This window comes from Pezoporus wallicus, unplaced genomic scaffold, assembly GCF_028554395.1.
Source record: "Pezoporus wallicus isolate ANWC-B61680 ecotype Strahan unplaced genomic scaffold, APGP_CSIRO_Pwel_v1 scaffold_6362, whole genome shotgun sequence".
Lineage (NCBI taxonomy): Eukaryota > Metazoa > Chordata > Aves > Psittaciformes > Psittacidae > Pezoporus > Pezoporus wallicus.
Window position 1 is genome coordinate 2,662,641 of NW_026637663.1, and position 24,653 is coordinate 2,687,293.

The 24,653-nt window shown below is 39.4% G+C and overlaps 1 protein-coding gene across 1 annotated transcript in view; it reads left to right on the forward strand.

Annotated features, from left to right (window-relative positions):
- The window catches only part of IGF2R (insulin like growth factor 2 receptor), a 54,242-nt gene that overhangs the window by 14,753 nt on the left and 14,836 nt on the right, over positions 1 to 24,653 (forward strand). The window contains exons 7-33 of the mRNA XM_057407076.1: positions 1,598 to 1,712; positions 3,134 to 3,296; positions 3,446 to 3,626; positions 4,437 to 4,540; positions 4,946 to 5,110; positions 5,604 to 5,744; positions 6,132 to 6,278; positions 7,204 to 7,335; positions 7,713 to 7,860; positions 9,331 to 9,508; positions 10,084 to 10,199; positions 10,587 to 10,749; positions 12,249 to 12,428; positions 13,423 to 13,524; positions 14,205 to 14,306; positions 14,919 to 15,093; positions 16,015 to 16,182; positions 16,763 to 16,906; positions 17,614 to 17,792; positions 18,144 to 18,231; positions 19,714 to 19,920; positions 20,305 to 20,435; positions 21,146 to 21,243; positions 22,100 to 22,236; positions 22,832 to 23,022; positions 23,682 to 23,808; positions 24,194 to 24,316. Coding sequence (XP_057263059.1) covers positions 1,598 to 1,712; positions 3,134 to 3,296; positions 3,446 to 3,626; positions 4,437 to 4,540; positions 4,946 to 5,110; positions 5,604 to 5,744; positions 6,132 to 6,278; positions 7,204 to 7,335; positions 7,713 to 7,860; positions 9,331 to 9,508; positions 10,084 to 10,199; positions 10,587 to 10,749; positions 12,249 to 12,428; positions 13,423 to 13,524; positions 14,205 to 14,306; positions 14,919 to 15,093; positions 16,015 to 16,182; positions 16,763 to 16,906; positions 17,614 to 17,792; positions 18,144 to 18,231; positions 19,714 to 19,920; positions 20,305 to 20,435; positions 21,146 to 21,243; positions 22,100 to 22,236; positions 22,832 to 23,022; positions 23,682 to 23,808; positions 24,194 to 24,316 — 3,905 coding nt within the window. The remainder of the gene's footprint in view (positions 1 to 1,597; positions 1,713 to 3,133; positions 3,297 to 3,445; positions 3,627 to 4,436; positions 4,541 to 4,945; positions 5,111 to 5,603; positions 5,745 to 6,131; positions 6,279 to 7,203; positions 7,336 to 7,712; positions 7,861 to 9,330; positions 9,509 to 10,083; positions 10,200 to 10,586; positions 10,750 to 12,248; positions 12,429 to 13,422; positions 13,525 to 14,204; positions 14,307 to 14,918; positions 15,094 to 16,014; positions 16,183 to 16,762; positions 16,907 to 17,613; positions 17,793 to 18,143; positions 18,232 to 19,713; positions 19,921 to 20,304; positions 20,436 to 21,145; positions 21,244 to 22,099; positions 22,237 to 22,831; positions 23,023 to 23,681; positions 23,809 to 24,193; positions 24,317 to 24,653) is intronic.

Consider the following 24,653-nt stretch of genomic DNA (forward strand, 5'->3'; position numbering starts at 1 on the left):
TGCATTTGGCTCACTCTACTGCCCAGAAGTACTTCAGAAGTTGAGAAAAAGGATGGCTGTGGTCCCTCTGTAGCTTTGTGCTAATGAGTTCTTATCAGAAGAAATAAATAAGCAATGCAAGGCTTATTGTTCCTGGTGGTGGCAGGGCTGGGACTGGGAAAAACTGTTTCCTTGACGCTTGTTTCCTCTGTTCTGCTTGTTGCCTTTTGTGCTGAAAGTGTAGCTTGAAAAAAAAAAAAACCCAACCAACCAAAAAACCACCAAGTTCCCTCCTTCACCCTGTTCCTCCGACAGCCAGTGTGGCTCAGGGGGCTTACTGAACATGCTGATCTTTCTGAGCTTCAGGTAATCTGAGCCTACTTACCTTGTCAGTAGGGTCAGTAGTACCCTGTTGACTTCTGCTGTACTTTGGATACAAGCTAAAGAAAACAAGCAGAATAAACCAGCTTAATAACAGGGTAGACAGAGGTTCTGGCCTGTGAGTGGTAAGGTTGAGGGTTTTCTTTTAGTTTGCCAATGAAGTTGTTAGTCTGTAGTTGCAGGGCCTTTCCCCCAAGCATGAAACAAATGGCTGAGGTGTTGTGGTTTAAACCCAGCCAGCCAGCGCGTTCATTCACTCCCCCCCCCCTTTTTTTTTTCCTCCCTCTTTCTTTCCTTCCCCCCCAACCCTTCCCCGCTCCCAGGGGGGAAGGCTCCCCAGCTCTCCCATGTACCAAGGCAGAAGCTTTTATCTGAGGAAGCACAAGCTTGTTCTCATATTTAAGTGGAACAAGTACTCTATGGAGGTGCTTGGCAAGCACTTTATCTTATCCCTGTTAGGATTGAAGAGCTCTTAATTGCTTGAGGAAAATTCATTGTATATGCTCAGGCTAGGGTGGCCTGAGAAAGGGGGGCAAGATGGTTGTATATCTGTGTCCTAAAGGTATGGAGAGGACAGTTAGAGGTATAGCTAGCCTGTTGTCCTTCTGTGAGCTGTTGTCTTGTGCCTGAGACTACATAGAACAGTAATACTTAGTTGTGTTGATCTCCTAGTTGACTTATCCCAAGCCATCATGCCATTTGTCTTTCCTTGTTAGGTAGTTACCATGTTTCATTCTCCAGCTCCTGCCTCCTCTGATGTGTCCCAGTTGTCTTGCTCCTGTCAATTTGCTAATGAGTTTGTCTTGCTCTTAATTCCGGGGGCAGAGATGGTATAGAAATGTGGTAAACATGAGTGGTTATTGCTTCCAAAAGTTACAAGAGTGTTTATCGCATCTGATCTCCAGCAGTTTGGGAGCAAAGCTGGGAGTATTCTTGTGGTTATCAGCCAAGTTCTTGCCATAATACGGGTTACAAGGCATTCAGTGTAGTCTTAACTGGAGTGCAAGAGGGTGCTGTAGTAAGTAATTTTGCTGCGGCTGTTTCAGTCTTTATTTTGGTTAACTGTAAGATTAAAGGAATAAAGACCTCCATAAAAATTGATTTCGGGAGCAGGACTACTTTGTTATGTTCTGCCTGGGTATCCAGCAAAGAGTGGATGTTCTTTCAGGAACATTCTTTTTCTGTACAGTGCTCAGCATCTGATTTGTATTTTTGGTTTGCCATTTTCTATTTCTAGGCTGGTATTGAGTTATGAGAGAACATATACTGAGGAAGAAAAACCAGACTTCTGCTTGGGCCATAACCCAGCAGTGACGATCACTTTTGTTTGCCCATCGAAGAGGGGAGAAGAGGTAACTTTGCTGTTTTAGTTTCTGTTAAATGGTCTTTAACTTTTGTGTGTATTTTCTTTCATTTTTATTCAGGGCTGAAGAGAATAGAAATTCAGCCCATGAAGAGCATAGATGCTAAGTATAATCTTCAAAAACACTTCTAGAACTTAAGGAATAATAACTTGGATAAAATTTCTCCAGGGATGTGTTCTTTCTTGTTTTGGTGAATTTGGCTCCCCTTTTCTGGGTTCAAAGCTGTCCTCTGAGAATAGGACGGAGTTTGTATAATGTTAATCCTTGGGACAGAGCTTTGCCCGCTAATGAGCTCTCTTCCATAATCAGGCTGGGCATGCTTATAGCTGTTGCCTGTAGCTGGTTTCTTCATTAATCTGGCCTTCCTCAGGAAAAAAATAGCTAATAGGTGTTACATGACAAAAGCCTGTCATTTACTAAGCAGGTTCCTATGATGGTCGCTGTGTGATGCTGGATAATCTCAGCAGCCCACACTTCTCTAACTGGACCAGAGAGGTTATTGCTAATGCTCTGCCATTTCATATTGTAATGCTTCTGGTTGCAGGTTAGTGAAGGAGGAACTTTAGTCTGGCTAATTCTTACTTGTACTGTGTTGTCTATAATCTGACCTAGATAGGTACCGTACCTCGCTGTTATAGCTACAGAAGCAAGCAGGTCTTTTTCTGCTGTCAGTTTGTAATTCCTCACTGCAATTATTTACACTTGTAGTAAGAGTAGTTTTAATAATGTTTGTTGTGCCTGGAACTTATCTGATACTTTTAGGTGTATCTGGCTGTTGTTTTAGATGGGTGGCAGAAAAAACAGAATTATGTAACAAAGTTGATTTCTAAACGTTTTACTTAAAAGTGAGGAAAATTAAGACTACCCCTTCTACCAAAGGTGCAAAAATATTCACTACAGAAAACAAATCTGCCAGAAGTGTTGGCTAAAGGATTCCCAAATGTCTTTCAGTCTTGATTTGGACTGAGGGAATTGAAGCTGCTAAAACACCAGTGTTTAAGAGGCTGCTTTTCCTTCAGAGAACACTTGATCTCTGCTCTCCTCTTTGAGGACTCCTCTGAGGCAAACACAATCCAAGCTGTGCTTAGCAATTTGACCTCACGTATCTGCTTTTGTCAACATGTTAAAAAAAGTGCTTTTTAAAGTACTGTTACTTCTGCTGTCCTCCTGCTAATGCCTGATACTTTACCTCTGTTCAGACTTCTGTTTGCCACATCATTAGTAAGAGCTGATTTACTTCTTCTCAACACCTATTTCTAGAAGCCACAGACAATGTTTGCACCTCTTAAGGAAATTACAGATGAAATTAGTCATTACTGACTCTAAAGGAATATGATACTGTTGCTTTAATGATTATATTGCAAATAAGTTTCTACTTGTAATTTGAATGCTATTCATTTCTGTATCAGAGTGCAGGTCCCAAACTCACAGCAAAAACAAATTGCCGGTATGAAATTGAGTGGGTTACTGAGTATGCCTGTCACAGGGATTACCTGGAGAGTAAGAACTGTCTTCTGACTAATGAGCAACATGATGTCTCCATAGATTTAACACCACTTATTCAACTTCCAGGTGAGCTCACTATTTTTGTGTTTGTGGAGTGGCTAGCCAGCTTTCTGGTTCTGTGTTTGGAGGTTGGAAAAGTGTTCTCTGTAGATATTTGTGTTTTTACATCTGTTCTGCTATGCATTAGAACACTTCTCCTTTTGCTATTCATTCAGATTATGTCACGCCGTATTTAGCCAAAGATGACAAAGAGGAGTATTACTATTACTTGAATGTATGTGGGAGAACCACTGCAGGTAGCTGCAAGGACAGCATGGGATACACTTCATCTTGCCAAGTAAAATCTTTGAATAACCAGCAAAAAGTGGCAGGAAGATTTCAGAACCAAACCCTAAGGTGTGTAAAGGCTCGTTAGCCCTGCTAACTGTTCTGATCGGTTGATCTTTATTTCTTTTTTTGTTACCCTTATTTGTTATGTAAGCAATATTTGACACAAAATGCAAGTATTTTTGCTCAGTTATTTATGGGTAAACTTTAACAGTACACCAGGATGGCATTAGTAAATGAAGGAGCAGATGAGATTGGTAGATGCTATTGCCTGAACAGGGAAGAAAGCTTCAGTGACTTTGGTGTCAGAACTGCAAACTGTGCTGTGCTTCCTCTTGCCCACCTTGAGTTTTGCATGTAAAATAGCATCAGGATCAAATGTTTTAGAAGCAGTCCTCAACAAGAGAGCATCTCTACATTAGTCATATCCAAGACTAGTGTGGTCCAGGATTTTGTGGTAGTTTTTAAAAATTTTTTTTATTAAGAAATTCAGGATTCTTAAGTGGCATGTGGGGACAGTAGTCTGTGTGAGATTGCAAAGAAGAGATTATTCACTTAGATACGATCTACATCCTGTCTGTAATCTTTCAGGAAGTATGACTTTGTCCACCTTCAAAAATAGTCATGCAATAAACTAATGCAAACAGATATTCCACCACAGAGCAGGTTTAAGGCATGCTTTAAAGGCTATAGAAATTCATGACGGTGACTAGAAAAATCAGTGGCTCCAAGCCTTTGTTGCAGTAGAAATGTTGAACAAGCATTTGTTTTCCCTTTAAGACAATTAATAAACAAACAAGAGTGTGGCTTCTGTAATGTAAAGAACACTATGATTGTGTCTGATCCTGTGTTTCTATCTAAAACTGACTTTTTACTCAGATACTCTGATGGGGATCTCACTCTAATTTATCCCAATGGGGATCCATGTAGTTCCGGCTTTCAGAGAATGACTGTCATAAACTTTGAGTGCAATGAAACAGCAGGTGAGTTTAAGAAGCTGTGATGACTCTGCTCAGGGTTTGATTCTGTGTTTGCTAGTACACCTTCTGTTCAAAGGAAATTCATGCTTTGAGCCACAGCCAGCACAAGGAATAAATATTGTTGGAGTAAGCACTAGTTTCTGCGGCTGGCAGGATTGTTTGTGCTGGGTAGTAGCACTGCTATTCTAAATTTACACTGGTCAAAAATATGAAAATATAAAAGAGCCTCATTCCTTAGACAACAGTAAAAACCTCCAAAAAGCCAAACCAAACAAACCACAACTGCAAGTCCTGTGCAGCAAGAGGATTTTTATCTTCCTTGCTTATTGCTAGTTCACAAGTCTCCTTGTTTGTCTTCCCTTCCTCCTCTGGAAGCCTAATGTCTGCTTATCCATCTTCAATGTTAAGGTAATGATGGTAAAGGAACTCCAGTGTTTACTGGTGAAGTGGACTGCACCTATTTTTTCACTTGGGATACGAAATACGCATGTGTTAAAGAGAAAGAAGATCTCCTTTGCAGAGTTACTGATAAGAGAAAGCACTATGACTTGTCACCTCTGATCCGCAGTTCAGGTATAGCAGTGAAAACTAGTTTTCATTTCTTTTTGTCCTGAGCTTACATGCCATCTCTAGTGAAATCCTTTTACTGAACATTAATCAGTTTTTGCTCTTCTTAGTAAATATTTGGGGTACTGGTGTTCACTTCCTTTGTCCGAAAAGGAGAGAGTGCCTTATGAAAGTAGTTGTATCCCTGACTGCCTTGGTTACTGTCATCTTAAGTGGAGTGGTTTTACATGTGGCATGTGTTTTCTGTTTGTGGGGGTGGGTTTTGTGTTTTTTTTTTTTAAAGGGTGTATTTTTTTTTAAGGGTGTTTGTTTTTTTTTTAAGGGTCTTCTTTTTTTTTGTTTGTTTGTTTTTTCCTTCTCCAAAAGGCATTTTGGCCTGGGGAGGAGGAGGTTACAACAATTAAGCCATATGGCAGGGGGGTTGGAACTAGATGATCCTAAGGTCCTTTCAAACCCTAACTATTCTATGACTTGTTCTTAATGATCTCATGTGTTTCAGAGTTAGCCCAGAACTGGGAAGCTGTGGACAGTAGCTTTTCGGAGACACAGAGAAAGCATTATTATATCAATGTCTGCCATAAAGTGTTGAAGAGAGGAGGAGCTTCCAGCTGTCAAGATACTGCTGCTATTTGTTCTGTAGGTGAGTCTTTTAGTGTTTCGTGGTGTGTTTGGTTTTTTTTGGGTTGTGGGGTTTGTTTTCTTTTTGGGGGGTGTGTTTTTAAGGCTCTGAAGGCTTGGCACTTATCTGCAAATGGAAGGCTGTCCCAAGTGCCTTCAAGTATTTGAGGAAACCGAAGTTAGGAGCACATTTCTCTTGTGTTCCCAAGGACCTTAAAAGTAGTGATGCAAGTAGCCTTTTCTAACTAAAGAACTCCAGGCTTTGTAGTGTGGTTTTGGTGACATAGAGCCAAACCCCTAATGATATGTTTTCTTAAGACGTCCCATTTGGTTAGTTAATATTATTTTAATAGTGTAAACTTCACTCCTTTCCAGAGAAACAAAAGTGATGTATTTATTGTCTTTACAGATAAACAAAACAAGAGTAAGAATCTTGGAACATTTTTATCTTCTCCTAAAAAGGTTGGAGAAAATATTCAACTTATCTATTCAAATGGAGACAGCTGTGGTGGTAACAAAAAAATTAAAACTGTCATCACTCTAGTGTGTCGACCAGGTGAGACTATCCACACCCTGTTCTCCGATCCAGTTTAAATCTGGATGTCATTTAATATGCTCAGGCATGACTGTTAAATATTGGCGTGTGTCTGTCTTTTATTTCCTTCTGTGCAAAAGCTGAAACATCCTAGTTTTTTAACTAGGATGAGAACAGTGTAATTGTAGGTGTTTAGCTCTCTTCACCTTTTATACAAGTACTTCTTAAAGATTCTTGAGTGTAAGTCTCTTGAAATAAGAGTCTTGCAAACATGATAATAGTATGTTTAAAGCTCCGCAAAAACCTGTAAACTGTACGAAGCACTTTCTTTCCTAGATTGTCTTAATGGGAAAGACTAGTTCTCAACCAAGATCAGATACTTACTGAAATAGAAGGTTAAAGTATGTTTTGTGTCTAAACTGCTTGCAGCTTACGAAAAGCAGAAGCATTTGCAGAAGTTGATGTTAATATAATAGCTGACTAGTTTAACCATCTCTCAGGGAAACAGAAAACTTGAATTCCTCTACTTGAACCTGAGGAAGCTGAATCCTCCAATTGCACTGGCTGTTAGGATCAGGTTATACAGCTGTTATAAAGCTAATAAATCTGTTGCTTTGTATCAATACACCAGATTAGTGTATCAAAGCAAAAGGTTTGGTGTGGTGTTTTTTCGTTTGCTTTTTTTTTTTTTTAAGAGCGTGTTAGTATTTGGGAACTGACTGAGCAGTGCATCTTCACTTCGGGGCTAAACTTTTATTCTGAGGAGGAGGATGCAAAGAATTTGTGCAAGGAATTTTTGGTTCCATTTAGTCCTTATTTTCAGAGGAAAGGTACTTCTGTAGTCAGCCTTGGTTTGCTGTTGGGCAGTTAGTGGTTTTAGACTTAAATTCGTAGTTTCTTTTGGCAGCCTGACTGTATGTGTAACACATTGTTCTTGTGGTACTAGGTGATCTGGAAAGTGCTCCAATCTTGATGTCTGAGGGTGAATGTTCATATGCATTTGATTGGTATACTGCTGCTGCATGTGTCCTGTCTAAAACAGAAGGAGATAATTGTCAAGTCTCTGATCCTCAGGCAGGTATGTATTTATATTCAGCAAGTTGAAAGGTCACAGGGGTTAGAATTTGTGTTGCAACACTTAGTCCTTTTAATGTACATAACAAAGCATGTTCAGCCTAGTTTTAAGCACCCACAGCATCAGAGCACAGCAGTTTTAAGCAGAAGATCAGAACAGCACAAGCTTAATATTCCCCTAGTGAGTATGGAGGAAAATAGGTGTAATGTGTTTTTTACTGTAATAAATCTCTCTGTATAAGAAAACATGTTTTTATTATGTCCATATTGTTTCTGGAACAATAATTACATGGAAGGAAGCTTACTTGGGAAGAGGGAGGTGAACCTGTGAGAGATGGCAGGAAAAAATTGAACTGATGAAGCTTATTCCTTCCCGATTAGGCTTCTCTTTTGATTTGTCACCTCTGGCTCAGAAAAATGGGTACTATATAATTAATACTACAGAATACTCATTTTACATAAACATCTGTGGCAGTGTGCCGAATGAGTTGTGCCACACCAAATCAGCAGCATGCCAAGTAACACATGGGTAAGTAACACTAGTTCTGTTGTCTGTAATAGAAGGTCTCTTGTTGCATGATATGTTGTCTGTGTGCGACAGTGAAAAATTTGCATGTAAAGTAATTACTGTGCTGCCTCTAATAGATTCAGGTAATTTGCATGCAAGGTATTATTTGGTAGTGCAGTAATTTTGCTGCCAGCTGTTTCAAACGAAGTGTACATACCTGTAATCTTGCTTACAGCTAGCTTTTGATATTGAATGTGTTTGTTGCTCCCCCTTGTTTTCCCATAGGGACCGTAAGCTGTAAGCAGCTGTATTAAGCCAACTTACAATTTGGATTCAGGGTCAGCTGGAATCCAAGAGCTGACTTAAAGAATCACTGCTGTGCTTGGGATGAGTAGTGACTGCCTTATGCAGAGATGAAGCCCAGAGCTTGGGTGTTGCACTGTATTTCCATTACTAAAAGCGCTGTGCAGGCACACTCCCAGTGCATACTGCTACTCTGACAGCATCAGACTTCTATAGGCTATAGAACCTCTTCATCAGGGACTAGTGATAGGACAAGGGGAAATGGGTTCGAACTAAACAGGGGAGGTTTAGGTTAGATGTAAGGAAGAAATTCTTTACTGTGGGGGTGTTGAGGTACTGGAACAGGGTGACCAAAGAAGTAGTTAAATGCTCCATCCCTGACAGTGTTCACAGCCCGGTTGGACAGGGCTTTGAGCAGCCTGGTTTAGGGGAAGGTGTCCTTGCCCATAGCAGGAGGGTTGGAACTACATGACCTTAAGGTCCTTTTTAACCTTAACCATTCTGTGATTCCATGTCTGAGATAGTATCTCTACACTTCAGATTCCAGGTCAGCCTGTAGCTAGAGATGAACAGTGCAAACACATACAGCTGTATTTGAGTTGACTCTAGCTGAGTTACTCTCCAGTGAAGAAGAATTCACTGCAGACACAAAAAATGTTCTTCAGGGGAAGGTGATCATTTTTGGGTCTGATAGAGTCAGTGTTAAGTCAGAGTAAAGAAACCTTTTGAACCAAAGCTGGTCCTGGGCTAAGGGCATGTGAAAGCAATTTTCTTCCTTGAGTGAGAAGACTTGCTGTTGTCCAGTGCTAGGTATTTGCTGTCCACGTGTATTTGTGTGGAACCAGTTTAAGCCCAGCGTTAAGGTGTCAACAGTTTGCATTCTACTCTGGAGAATGGGGTTTCGATATTTCTGTCCCTTTTCTAGAGAAGGGAGTGTTAAAGTTTTCTAGGTATCTAAGCAAGGTACTTCATTTCCTTTCCAAAAGGATTATGTTCATGTTTTAAATTTCCTTTTGTCAGCATTCTATTCATCCTAGGTCACTTATGTCTAGTCAACCTTATTTAATTCTTTTGTCTTACTGTGGTGACTTCTATAAATTTACCTGTGTCTTACAAGTAAGACTTCTCTTAAAGACAGAATTAATTTTGCATTCTCTGCAGTCTCAAAGCCCGCTTTCTCTTTTCTAGTGATGGTCAGTTTTGGAGTCTTGGACTGCCAAGTTCCAAGCTTTCATATTATGATGGTCTGATTCAGTTGACCTACAGAAACGGTACAGCATACAATAATGAGAAGAAAACACAGCGATCTACCCTTATAACTTTCCTGTGTGACCATCAGGCTGGAATAGGTCAGCCTGAATATCAGGTAAGAAGTTCTGTATGAAGAAGGGAAGGATCTCCATCCCAAAATCCTGACAGTAATTGCTGCTGGGCTAGTACAAGCAGAGATTCATGGATAGAAATATCCAATGTCTATAAAGCAGACTAAGATAAATAGTTATTTCTCTTGGTATATCTGCCTCTTGTTGCAGTCACAAAGCTTGTCTTGATTACTGAACATTAAGCTGTTCATCTGGATCCAGGTTCTTACTTTGCTCTTCTCTAGTGTCTGGGCCATGTAATTACTAGTGCTCTTGTTCATCTTGTATTTCTAACTGAAATAAACCAAACTGTCTGAGAAGTAGCAAGTGGTAGGACTGTGTGTCCTGTAACAGAACAGATGCCAGTTATATTGCTCTAGTTGATCTGGTTCTGTTATTTTTTTAAATGAGCATTTTTGGTGACACAGCAAAGGACAAGATCTATGACAAGACACAAATTGGTCTGAGAAGGTATGTTACAAAATAAGGGGAATTAAAAAGTGTAATGCATAAAGGAGTAGCTGTGAGTCAAAGTATTCTGTGTGGAAAGCCTCACTGACCTTTTCTGCTGTTTTTTTAGAGAGAAGATAACTATACCTACAACTTCAGGTGGTACACTGAATACGCTTGTCCTGAAATGCCACTGGAATGTATAGTCACTGATCCCAACACCTTGGACCAGTATGACTTGTCAAGGTAGGAAAGTAACATGCAGTATAACTTAGCTATTCTAGTTCTGTTCGCTGAATGAAGTTGGGTTGCAGTGTAGAGAGCACTAGAAACTTCATCTGTTTAGATCATCCTAACTGCAAGTATGTTGAAATAAAGACAGTATTTTCCCCTAGTATATTGACATGCTTCATAAAATGTAAGTTGACTTTTTGGGATGGTTTTGCTTAATATTTTGTCAACTGTCCTTTGCTTTCTAGGATTATGCTTTTTAATTGTAACGCTTAAAAATGAGTGTAAAAAGTATTCTGAAATGCCTTACAGTTGCTCTGTGTCTTGAGACTGAGAGAGAAAGCTAGAAAGAATCTATGAAGAATGTGTGTTCTTAGTGTAGAACTTTCTCTTCCTGCTTAGCTTAGCAAAATCTGAGAAGAGAAGTGAAAACTGGTATGCCATGGATAATTCAAGCCCAAATGAGCGCAAGAAGTACTACATAAATGTCTGTCGACCACTTATTGCTGTCCCAGGATGCGACCGGCGAGCATCTGTCTGCCAAATGGAATATCGGCATGATCATGTGAGTAGCTTTTCCATTCCAGCTCAGAACTGGTTTGCAAGTGAGTGAGATTAAGGGATATACAAGATGGGCACATATATTCTACATTCTTTGTAAAATGGTATTCTGTGTATGTGTAACATTGGCATAATCACTGTAGAATGTTAGACCTCCTGTTCACCTCTTCAAAGACCAAAGCTTTAAGTTTTACAAGTGTACCAGTGTTGTGTTCAACATGCATGATTCTCTGTCCTATGTTTCAGAGGCAGACCAACTGCATCTCTTCTGTGTAAACTGCTACAGTCTGGGAGGCTGATAGCATTGCCTTAGGAACAGGTTGCTCTCCTGGACATTTTTTCTTGCTTCTGTTTTCTTTTTTTTTGTTTTTCTTTTTCCCTTTAGATTGTACTGTGGAAGAAATATGTTTAAAGATTCTTTGTCAGCCCCTGCCTGAGCTCTTTGGCTTTGAGTAGTAGACTAGGCAGATGTTACCAAGTGGAAAAAACAAAAAAAGTGGTGTTTACAGACTTCTAGATTTCTCTGAAGTGTAACAGTTTATTATGGGACTGTTTATGCTGGCAGGCTAACTGGACATTTTGCCCAAGGACTGGTTTCAGTGCTCCTTAAAGATGAAGAGGAATGTTGAACTAGAGGCTCACCAACCTGTCCTAATTCCTTCTGTAGAACAGAGAGAACACCTTCCCTCCATACCTTCACCTTCATGGCACTTGAGCTAAATACTACTAGTTGCTTGTGCTTGCATTATTCTTTGTTGTGTAAGGTTACTTACTTTACATATGGAGGCATATTAGGGCTTCATTAGTTCATTGCTGAAGATGTTGGAGTAAAAAGTAACTGTGCTGCATTAACCTAAATACAGAGTGTTTTTTTTTTTTAAAACAAAAAAAGTAGAAGGCTTTGTGGGCAGAGCTGGTTTGGAGGTGTATTCCTCTGTTGCTAACGTACAGTAGTTTCTTAAAAATAGGAACACCAGTTATCTTGCAGAAGTGAAATTAATTTGGACCTTGGTCGTAGCACACGCTTACTGTTGTTCTGGCACTCAGTTTCTGCTAGTGCTTTTTAGGCTTTGCTAAGCATGGCGCAAATCCCTAAAGTCAATTTTAAGAATGCCTCTGGAGGCTTCCACATTTGATTTTTTTAAAGACCTCTACAAATTAAATCCCAGTTACTGTGCATGAGGTATAAGACTCCCTAAATTACTAAGCTGGGTAGCAGGTGAGATGAGGATAGCTGTTGTGGGACACTACAGGCACCTTATAGTATTAAAAATAAAAACAAAGCCCCAAACTATATCTGCTTGCGAGACTTATCTGCTAAATGTGAAACTTAAATACAGAATGGGGCAGAAATGGAGGGGGATGTCTATACCTTTATTATCTCCAAAACACTCAAGATAACCTTCTGTATACGAGGTTACTGGGGTAGGTATTTTCTTCTTTTTGGCTGTATCTAACTTCACTTGAGTTTAGAATTGGTAACATATTTTTCTTTATTTCTAGGGTTCTTATTCTGAAGTCACCTCTATCAGTAATCTTGGTGTTGCCAGCAAAGAACTAGTAGTTGAAAGACCTGGACACATTTTTCTAACCTATGCAAATGGTTCTGTGTGCATCGATGCTGATGGAAAGAAAACTACTTATACCACCACCATCCACTTTATCTGTTCCACGGGGACTCTTGTAAGGACAAATTATTTTTTTAGTTGTTGCTTTCATCGTAGTAGGTTTTCCATCATGTAATTTGAAACTACATGAAGATATGTAGTGCATTCATGACAAGGGAGACTTCTTGAGGACTTGAAATAGAGATGTAAAACTAGAGCCGATTTAAATGCTGCAGGAGCATGTGTCTCAGCCTGTAATTTTATCATAAGCAACAACTAGTTAAAATAGCCCCAGTAGGCAGTGGTATTTCAGACTGGTCTAATCAGGATGAAAAATACACAGGGACTTAAGGCTGAGGAGTTATACATGCAAATGTTGCAGACCTTCATAAGAGGAAGAATGTTGCAACGTGTGTCTTCAGGCTTAGGTTCAGCATCCTCTGAAGCTTGTTGATTCTAGAGGGGTTCTTAAATTTGTAAAGCTTTTGCTAGTACAACTGCACATACTGAAGTTTAGATTGAGAGGATTGTTAGACACCCCACCCCCACCCCATTGAATGTCTAGACTTGTTCTTGCTGGTTTGTGAATCTTCAGGTCTTACTCCTGTCACTCAGATTAACTGTGATTTGGAGCAGTTATGAACCCTTTTGCTTGAAAAGAGTGAAGTGTGTATAATTCATAGGCCTGTTACCTTGTTACCTCAGCTAACAGAGTTCTGTGTTGCTTGATTTTTATTGTTTTATATAGTGGATTATGCATTACACCCCAGATGTCTTCAAAGTTTAGACTGAAGCAAGGTCTGGCTATGCATGTTGAGATTCAGTATCGAATTTGGTCTGAATGTTTGGATGCCAGATTTAGTTCTCTGCTAAAGCTTGATGTGTTTACCTAGACAGTTTTAAGCCTTGACCCTAAAAATAAATAGAGGAGAGAGAAGCAGCATAGGAATTGTGTTCATTTAGCATCATTTTAGAAGGACCTGACACTTTCTCATAAAGTACAGTCTCAGGCATGAGAAAGTGTTGGCTATTATACTTATCCTGGTTTTCTGTCTGCAATCTGTTTCCAGAGTAGCAGCCCAAGGTTTATAGCCATTCAGGAATGTGTGGCCACGTTCTTATGGGAAACTGAGGCTGCTTGTCCAATCAAAGAAACAAAAGATGATTCTCAGGTGAGAAAGGGGAGCGTGATTGTATTCGTAGTCTCAACATATTATTTTTTTTTCTCTAGCACTGCTGGTTGCAGTGTTTAAATTACTCTTGGAGAAAGCTAACTACAGTGAAGCCTGAAGTTATCTTGGAGATGTATGTGATATCTTACTGCCTTCTTGAAGTGTTCCTGAGAAGTGTAACTTCTGACCAAAGTATTCAAGTGCTCTCTCTTAGAACAGCTTACTTGCTGTGGCACTGAATATCTCATTTCCTCACTGGGTTACTAGTAAACCTGAGTTTGTATTTAAAGACCTATGTTGTCCTTAGCATGTACAAATGATCAGCAAATGAGGAGACTCAGTTGCTTCTACTTCACAGGTCTCAACATAAATCCATTAGTGTGACAACAACACTCAGTTAAAATATCCTTGCTCTTAGCTAACCTGATAGGTGTCACTTGCTAAATTGCACTTTTATGTTGGTATGTGACTGATGTCAATAGACAACAGTCCAATGAAGTGTTGAATGAAGTTTTGCTACTACCAGAGCTGTATTCTGGTTGTCCAAATTAAGTTGCTGATGGTGTGCAGGTTAGGAATATGTGTAAATCAGTACTTTGTCTCTTTAAACAAGTTAGAGGTAAAACTTAAACAGAATAAATACAGAAGGAGAAAATAATGCTGTTGCAACTGTTTTTCAGTCCTGCTCTGTGCGAGATCCAGACACTGGCTTTCTGTTCAATCTGCAGCCATTAGCTTCTAAAAAAGGCTATATGGCTACTGGCATTGGGAAGACTTTCATGGTAAGGATTTGGATTGTGCAATCTATTGCTTATGGGTGCTGTTGTGTTTTCCCAGTCTTGGTTATTGAGCAAGTGGAGCTTTGACTAGGTCCTTATGGAATTTGATTACTGTGCTTGAGGAGGGGGGGAACGGAAGATAACTTGATTGGTCTCAGATGGTCTAAAAGTATCAAACTTCTTGTTCTTAGCGAGCATAAGGAAGCCAAATTTTTGAGGCTATGCATGGTTTTCCAGTTATGGACTCTGTGGCATAATACCATTTTATCTGCTGGTGCTGAAGAAATGGGCAGTGGAAGCCTAGAAAATTACTTAATCTGTCCACATTGGTGTTCTTAATGCAATCTGCATATATCAGTATTCCTGGATTATTCACGGATACTACCCTAATTTTCAGTCTAAGAATAAACATGCTGTACTTCTAGAGGGGAGAATTTGTGGACCCAGTAAATTGAAGATTAAGGATATTGTCCCTGTGTTATAGTTGGTTGTCTTGCAGTCTAGAAATGACAGTCATTTCATGCTGTTTGAAATAGTTCTTGACAAGTGATGTAGAAATGGCTGATCTTTCTAATGCAGTTAATACTGTGTACACCCACGTTTCAAAATTTCTAGCTAAACATTTGTGGACCCATGCCAGATTGTGGTGAAATCAATGGCAAAATAGCTGCTGGATGTGAAGCAGAAAATCTGACATCAGTGAGGCTGGTGGAATTGGACAAAACCCTGTATCTGTCTGGTGAAGGGTTTCTAACTCTTACCTACAGCGGTCTTTTTCATAAGGAATCAGGTGAGTTCAGGAAACATGCAGCGGAAATGGATGCTGATGCTGTGCAAATTCTGTGAATGGTCTTCATTCCTTCCTTTGTTCGTGTACTAAAACCTACTGGGCTTGGTGTTAGTCACTTAAACAAGCTGGTTCATATGGAAATTTTAGGAAGAAATCAAATCATGCAGAATGGTAATGGCTCAGTTTTCAGTAATAAATGTGCATTTGAAAACTCCTGCAAAGAGACCAAATACAGTATATGATATTTTCTATGGTAATCATAGAAATACTCTTGGCATTCTATGGTAATCATAGAATATCTTTTATTTTCCAGTTGTGATGTTTTGGTGTCTAATGCACAATAGGAAACAAGTGATTGAGCTCTTGTGTACTTTGCTTTAAGAGCTTTTAAAATTTTGATGGCAAATACTACTCCCCCCCGTAATTCTACCGTTTCTTGTGGGCTGTGGAAAAGAGGATGAAAAGCAACTTAAATCATGCTGCTTAAGTAGTATCAGTATTATTTGTCCTGTACTCATTAAACTGAACTTCTTACAAACAAACCAAGTCCCAAACCCAAAGCTTTGCTGTGTGTGATATAATTTAGAGGTTGATGGTACAGCTCACTTGATGTTTTACAGATTTGCTGTTCCTTCAAATATGTCAAAGACCTAGGAAGCACAATTTAGTGAAGATGTGCTCTTGAAACGTGTCTAGGCTTTCAGTTGGAGAGACAGTTGTGGCTGCTAGGCAATTTAGCACAGGTCTCTAAAGAAGGCTTGTGTATTTACAGTTTAAAACCCCATAAACAATGAAGTAATGTTTTCCTTAAAGCAGTTGGTAATAAGAAACTGTTAGTAAATTTTTCTAAGTCAAGTGTTAGCTTGAATTTAAATTCAAATATTCCACAAGTGAAGCAGCAGCAAAGTGTTTGTTTTTCAGGGAAATCAGACATATTTATGGTGACTTTCATTTGTAATGATTCATATCCTGGAGAGCTTAAGTTTGTGCGTGAAGAGATAAACAGCGAGCTGAACATCCACGATACTTTCTTCGAGTTTCACACAGCTCTGGCCTGTGCTCCTGCTCCTGTAGACTGTCAGGTTACAGGTAAGTACTTGCGATTTGGGTGGGCTCTGTCCAACAAATTGGAAGGATTAATTCAACAGCAACCTTCTGTGGAGAAAGGCTTTGTGAATACTTCTTGTAGAGACATTCAGAAGACTTGAAGTGTTCATAAAAGTTGTAGAGAGGAAGAGAAGGTAAGTTCTTCGAAGAAGGCTTAATTTATGAAGACAGTCAAGAAGCTAATGTGGAATGTAGTAGTATACACAAGAAAGCTGGCAATTGCTTTGAAAATCTTTAATCCCTGTTGTAACCGGGTGCTGCTTCAGCCCAACTCTGAAGAAAATTAGTTAATTTAGTACTGGTCTCTGGAAAAATCACCTGTGAATTGTGGAATAGTTACGTGGGGGAATTAACTGTCAAGGGAACTCTGTTCCGAGTTTGGTGTAGTGACATTTTTTTGTGGCAACAATACCTTCTCTTAAGGGATATTTAATGTGATTCTGAAAATTATTTTGAATTATGTGTATTCATCAGTGAAACTTGTATCAGTTCAAGCCCAATACTGCTGCAAGTATCTAATAGATTGTCTTTCAGCTTACTAGATGTACCACGTCTATTTCAGATGCTGCTGGCAATGAATATGACTTAAGTGACTTAAGCAAAGAGGGTGAACCATGGGTTGCAATAGACACTTCAAAGGAAGCAAAGAAGCGAACGTTTTTCTTGAATGTCTGCAAGCCTTTACCCTATGTGCCTGGATGCCCTGGTAAGCCAAGTGTCAAGCATTTCTTAACTTGTGACTTCTGATACAAGACCTTATATGCAGAATGACATCCATGGTTATTTTAGTAGGATTTCTTGAATTCTGCTTGTTCAGTCACTGAACTTGCACAGACCTAGGTGGGGTATGTCAAGGGTATAATAAACAGACTTTCTTGAACTGAGGTCAGTCTTACTGCTCATCAGGACTCTTGCATTGAGGTGTGTGGGAATGCATTCTGATGTGTGGGAATGTATTTAGGAAAAATGCATTGAGAGCAGTAATTGCCGGTATCTTTAATTATTCTGAAAAAAGGAAAGTTGAATGTTGTTAAAGACTTCTAACTGAATGAGGCCATAATGGGAAACTTATGCCATGTCTTATTGCACTTTTAGCCAATTTGATTTATTTAACCTGTTTTTATTTTGATTTATTTAACTTCTGTTATCAGTCTGTGGGAGCAGATAAGTTAGTGCAGTTTTAAAGATTTCATTGAGTAACTTATTCTGTTCCTCAGAGGCTTCAGACACACAATGTCTCTAACTGTATTTATGAAAACACTTCTGTCATTTTCTGCTTCAGGAATTTAAGATAGACTGCTTTAATGCTCAGAGTGCTCTTAGGGCTACTCTATTAATGTTATTTTACAATGAAGTTACCTTTTAGTTGTCAAAGCTTTGAACTCAAACACAGGCTTTTTCTTTTTCCTGTAGGTGGTGCCATAGGATCTTGTGTGAAATACACTGATAAAAGCAAGAACCTTGGCGTCATTCAGATAAACCCACAGGCTGCTACTGATGGGTCATTAAGCATTATCTACTTGAATGGCGACACATGCAAAGATAAGCAGCGTTATTCTACACGTATAATCTTCCAGTGTGATCAAACAATGGTAATTTTCTCTGCCCATTGCTATTTATGAATTTAGAGCTTGGACTTACTGTAACGAAATGGACAGTATTTATTTCTCTTGACATGGAGAGGCTGGTTCCAGAAAGTAATATCTTGTATACAGGCTTTTCTCTTGTCTCTCCTTACAACTGCTTTTCTGAGCCTGTAGGACAATAACGAACTCTATTTTGGTATCCTGTGAGCCCCCAAAAGCAGCTCTTTGCTGAAAATGGGTACTGAAATTTGATAATGGAGGTCTTAGACTCTGCAACTGCAATAGAAAAGGATTCTGCATGTATGTTTTGAGATGTGCAGTGTTATTAAGTCTACTTCACATGGCTTTTTTTTGTAGGGATCACCAGTGTTGGAGCAAGAGGATGACTGCGAGTTTGTATTTGTTTGGAGGACCTTGGCAGCATGTCCTGTTCACAAAGCAGAAGGTAAGTGTAGTTATTTGAGCTTTAAAATGTCAAACAAGTCTGCACAAGAAGTAAATACTTAGTGAAACTGTTTGTGCCTTGCCCTGTTAATCTTTCTGTAAAAGGTGCTGGCTTGTGGAAGGATGTTTCTTCTAAGCTTTAAGCAACTAAGAGCCACATCTAGCATTAAAAGTACAATTGAGGCAAATGTACTTCACTGTCTAAGGAAAGAAGATAAAGTAGTAATGTTGTCTCTGACAAATCGTAGTACTACTTAGTTAAATCACAAGCAGACTTGCTGGTGTCTTGTAAATCTTAAAGCATCAGGTTTCATGACAATGCAGTTGATTCTGTGCCTGGCAAGTCATTCCATGTTCCCTGTTGAGGACTGGAAGCTATTCTGTGAACTTGACCCATGTTACACAATGCGGGAAACATGGGTGAGAAGAGTTATCAGAGTCTACAGCTGGCTCTAGGACTGTAAGAAGGACTCACAGGTTCTAGTTCTGGTATTTAGTTGGCTTTTAGATAGGAAGTTGAGTGTGCAGGTATCTGCTCTCCCATTGCAGGCTTTATTTTGCAACTTGTAATGATGCAGTGCCTTGTAAATCATCCACACATTCTGCAAAGAGTCTGTTGCAACAGTACTAGATGTTATTGAAACTGCCAGTGATCTCGTGTGGCATGAGTAATATTTACAAGCTGCTGCTCTGTAGCATGCAATTACTGTGCAGGATGCTGGTGACAGGAGTTGTGGTTTTGAAGGGAGGGAAACTGAGGTCTTTAACTTGGTACCAATTTGTTGAATGATTGAGGGGAGTGTAAAAATCGTGGGAAACAATCTGATTTTTTTTTTTTTTTTTAAAGATTCAGATATTGAGCAAAAGGTCACTTTAAAGCTGAGGACTTAATCAGGAGCAAAGTTACTGTTGTATATCAGCTGATTGGACTCGTGAAACTAGAATTTTCCCAAACTTCTTCTGTATACATCTTGGTAGACCCACAGCTGTAGTTATAATTTCCTATGATTGATTATTTGCTTACTCAGCAAACTTCATGGCTGTTAAAAGAAGGTGCAAGACTGACATCTAGGACAACTTTTGCTTTGGCCTTGTGACCTTGCTGTTCTTTCCAGATAATTAAGCAAGTGCTGGACTTAGTGTCTCTGGTTCTGTACTTAACCTTCAGCATGGCTGAAGGAAGAACCTGTGAGGCCACTTTGAGGTTTCTGAGCTAGTCTGACTTGCATGTTGTTTTAGTGGTGGTTATAAAAGAAATGTTCCATTTATAGCTCATAGTTCTAGATACTGGTGACTTCCTGAAATGAGCTGCTTAGCTGGACTAAAAGGGTTTTTCACTGTCACTGCCCTAAAGTGCCAGTTACTCATTTTTGTGGCTTTATTTCTGCCAGTAAGCCTTAAATTGTCCTAAGGCATGGCTTATATATGATCTTTATTAAATAATAATCATAATCTTCATTAAATTTTTAAATTTTCCTTAAAGGAGAGAATTGCCAGGTGAAAGATCCAAGGTATGGTCATGTTTATAACCTGAAGCCACTTTCCAATAAAGACATAAAAGTGAGTACAGATGAGTACGACTACTACTTCAGAGTTTGTGGAGAAATAACAGAAACTTGCAAACCAGAGGCTAACACTGTGTCATCGTGTCAAGTAAAGAAGACGGACAATACTTTCAGAAAAGTAGCAGGTATAGCACTTGATTGGAAGGAACTTGGAGAATGGGAAGATGAATCGGGGTGTAACTGAAGCCCACTATGACATGAGAAGGGTTCTTGCTCATCTTGTACATCTTACAAGATAAAGCACCTTATCACTTTTGCTTCTTTTGCAAATAAAATGTCAGGTATATAGTTATCTTGACATGCAACTGGGAATGTGCTCAACCTTGCTGTAGTGGAGTAGTATTCATACAATAAGTAGGTCATGAGGTCATCTAGGAAGGTTGAGGTCTTTCTAACACTACTTTCTTGTGCATATTGTTGCTGTCTGTATAACCCTGTTGCCAGAGGCATTACTGCAGTCATGGATCTACTGGATTAGCTGGTTACATTTCTCAACTCTTTGCTTCTAGGCTTGTATACAGAAAAACTGACTTTCAGAAATGGCTTAATAATGATTAATTACACCAGTGGAGAAAAGTGTCATAAAATCTATGAACGATCAACTGCCATATTATTCTATTGTGACAAGACTACATCTGAGGTTAGTTTTGAAATATATGCTTCCTGTATGTAATGGCTTCCAGAGTTGCCTTTTACTTAATGTGTGGAAGGGTAAGGTGAACATGGAGCTAGCTTCCCTCAAGGGCTGCTAATCATTTACAGATTAGCCAGGAGATTGAAAAGTCCTGGGAAGTAATAAAAAATGAGGAATACTTTGAATTTTCTATTTGTGGAAGGTACCTTTGTCATGCCTCAGGAGTCAGGTCATGTTATTCTTTAAGGGATGCTTCCTATGAGCAAAGCTGTTGAAGATATTGGAAAGGGATATTCTCCCAGAAATAACAGCTTGTCAGAAATGAAAGGTAGGAGGATGAACCCGCAGGAAAGCAGGTATTGCATGGCCTGACCAAATTAAGCTGGTTACTTGCTTTTAGTATCTCTCTTGTACTTCTTACTGTTCTTAAACAATGGTGCCTAGAGTTACTTTTGATCTTCCTCTTATTTCGTGGAGGAAGTAGAAGCACCTGATGGCACACTTGTACATGCACCCTTCCTATCAGAAGTGTGCATGTGGATAAAATTAAGTTTGGGAGAAGCCATGCTTTCAGCTGATCAGAGGTGTGTTGTGTGTCTCCTAAAATAATATGTAAACACAAGTTCCTGGATCTTCTGAAGCAAGACAGACATTCTGCTAGCTTGAGTGTGTCTAAGTGAGAAAGTAAATTCCTTTTTATGTTCTGTATTTTTCAGCCTGTGTTTTTGAAGGAAACTCCAGATTGCACCTACATGTTTGAATGGCATACTCGGTATGCTTGCCCACCTGTTATATCTACTGAGTGCTCTTACAAGTAAGTTATTTCATGAACTTAAAATGGAGCTGTACGATGTCAGAAACAAATGCAGCCTTATTGCAACTCTGCAGTGCAATATTGCCACTTTAGCTATTATGTTTTGACTTCGTCAGTAAACAGCTAATGTGGCATTTGATGCCAATGCAATGTATTTTTAGTAGCTTTCACAATTTATACTTTGTAAAACTAATTTCACTAAAGAAAAATACTTTCTTTGAGCTTCTTTTGGGGAATAAACTTGGTATCAAAGCAAACTGTTTGGTATGCAGTTATTGATTGTTGAACTCTGAGTATGTTAGGTTGTTTTAAGTGTCTAGTTACTATTTAACTATAGCTAATTTAAACAAGAATACAGTTGCTGTCTGTTGGGAACTTCCACCTAACCCAGCTCCAGTAAAAATGTAATTTATTTCTGTCACAACCAAGTATTAGCTCATTAAGATTTCATAAGTGGGATCAAATGTGGCTAATAATTGGCCTGGAGTTTTAACATCTGGTACCATGATAGGCTTCTAACTGAAGGTGAAACAGTCCTCTCTGGTTGTGCATCTGTGCTTGCCATGCACTGAAAGCCTGCATGCTTCCATGAAAAGTCAGAATTACTCTTGCATTGGCTGAAGGCTGCATGCTTATGGGCAGTTACTGTGCGGATGGCTGGTGCAGTGATATATGTCTGTATTGAGTTTGACGTTTGCAGGGAGAAATGAGTCTAGTGCATCTTTCTTTTCCAGCATAGTACTCTGCTTAGAGTTATTGGGTTAAAGGGTATTGTAGTAACTTAAGAATTGTAGCCTACAATTACTTGATTTCTTTTTAGGTGTCTCTTAATTTGAATCCTTTGTCTTTCTTACAGGGATGATGAAGGAAACTTCTATGACTTTTCATCTCTGACACGGCATAGAGAGAATTGGGAGGCAATTGCTCTATCGGCTACTGTGCAGAAGTACTATATTAATGTCTGCAAGCCCTTAGTACCATATGGTGCTGCACGTAAGAGCAAAACAAAAATGTATTCTTGCTGTAGATAGGGGAGGCAAATAGTAGGACAGTATTGTTGTGAAGAGTGAAAAATTCAGAGAGGATTATGTGATGTAATTTCAGCACCAGAGGGAAGGTTACACTATGGGCCTGATTTCCATCTCCTTGGCAAATGAGATTCACTATCAGGTCTTACCTTCTCTTGATAACATCAGCGCTTTAGCTCTTCCATTCTTACCCAAAGTCTGCTATAGCTTTTAAAGATTATTTTAATCTTTTGATGCAAGACGTTAACTTCAGCATTTTCTCTGTAGCATCGTCTCACTGACTCTGCATTTTGTGCAGTGGAAAACCAGGAGGTAACAGACCGTAGCCTTTACCATGTGTAGTAGTTAGGTTCCCCAGTAATGGCTGCCACTACTTTCTGCATGATCTTGAGTGAAGTGAAGCGGTTGCTGCTACTTGTGATTTTCAGGGAAGAATGTTTTGGACAGTGGCTTGGGGAGACGTCAGCCACGACATACTCTGAGAGAGCGGAATTTTATTCCAGGCATGTAAGCCTTAATAACATTTGGAGTAATAATACAGGTTTTGTTCATCTGTATAGGTTCCTGTCCTTCTGATGCTGCTGCCTCCCTCATGGAAGGTGCAAAATGTACAAGTCTTGGGGAAGTGGCTGATGGTCCACGATGGGAAAATGGCATTTCTATTCTGAAGTATATTAATGGGGAGCAATGTCCAGATAAAATTCGTAGGAAAACAACAATATTACGCCTCAAGTGTGATGAAAGCAAAATTGTAAGTGGGCTGCCTCTGGCAGGGTTTTATGTTTTCATGAATTTCTCGTACCACTGTATGTGTATGGAGAATGGTGGGCAGTTCTTATCCATAGTAATATCCGTAATAGTCTGTAGGTGGTGAGAGCCAGTCTTGTAAGCAGACTGGCTTATAAGTACTTAAACTTTAGATGCTAAGCAGTTTTTAAGAGATCTTTTGTACAATCTGCTAGCGCAGATTTTTATTATCTGCAATAGCTTCACAGTTTCTGCATCTTGAAGATGAATATATTGTAGGTTATGAAGTGTTTCAGGTAGTAAATAATGCTACTGACTGTAGTTCTTAATTCTTTCACACCTGTATGCCTTGCTATTAAGTATATTTTATTTAGTGAATGTCTTACCATCACTTTTTAGGTTTTCTGTTGCCCAGCTGGGTTGCTTTTATTCATCTCGCCAATTTTATTATTCCTCATAATGATTCTGTACCGTTGTGTGTTTGGAATAGTCATAGTTAAACACTGTCCTTGGATTAATTCACTGGCCCATGATGGTGTGTTAAGTCCTAAGACTGGCATTTGATTTGAGCTCACCTGCAGGAATTGGGGATTAACACTGTGCCATGAAATCTTACACTATCAATCTGTAGAGATGTCACTCTCTCCACTGTTTCATGTTCAGGAGTCAAAGCCAGAACTTATAACGGCCATTGAAGATTGTGAATATACCTTCTTATGGTTCACTGCTGCTGCGTGTCCTCTTAAAAGCAATGTGCAGAATGACTGCAGGGTAACCAATCCTGCAACAGGTAAGGAGGAGGCCTCAGAATTTTGTATGTGGAAGACTGCTGGAGGCAGCACTACTGCGCTTGTATTCTTGAGGGACTTCATTAGAAAAGGGCAGTGCGGCACATGCTCTGGATAGTGTCTGACAAGCCTATTAGTGGGTAGAAATCTTGTATAAGGTACCGCAGTGTCCCTTGGAACATAAATAATCTATAGTTCTGAAACTAGTTTTACTTCTATGAATATGAATTAGTAACTGTTTGCCTGTTTAAGCTAGCAGGCATGTAGAGGCTGGTTGACCTTCCTACTAAATTAAGTTACTGAAAGCTTTTAATACAAAGATATGGCTTTCTTTTGTATCTGGAAAAAGAAAAATAAGATTAAATTTATTCCCTCATCTGTCTACAGGCCACCTCTTTGATTTGACATCTCTAAAGCGAGAGTCTGGCTATACCATCACTGATTCATACAACAGAAAAATCGAGTTGAATGTTTGCGCTGCAGCTAAAAGTTCATGTGCTAATGGAGCTGGTAAGCATCTAACCCCTCTAATGCTGTAGTTGCTGATTATAGGATATCCAAAGGAAATACGTATGCTCAAGTTACAGTAAAATATGAGAAGCAGGTTTTACTTTACATGTGGGGAAGGTGTGAAGTGTGAAGCTGAATTGGCTAGGAAAAGATCCTAAAGCTGTTTTAAGAAATGATGTATTCCTGGCAAATTCCTAAACTCATATGGGCTCACTTCCAGTCCAATCCCTTTAAGTCTGCATGGGTGGGTATTTTTCTGGACACGAGTGCAGAAGTGTAGATGCTTCTACTGCACCTCTTGACTGTTGTGGAAAGGAAAAAGTTACAAGCTTCCAGC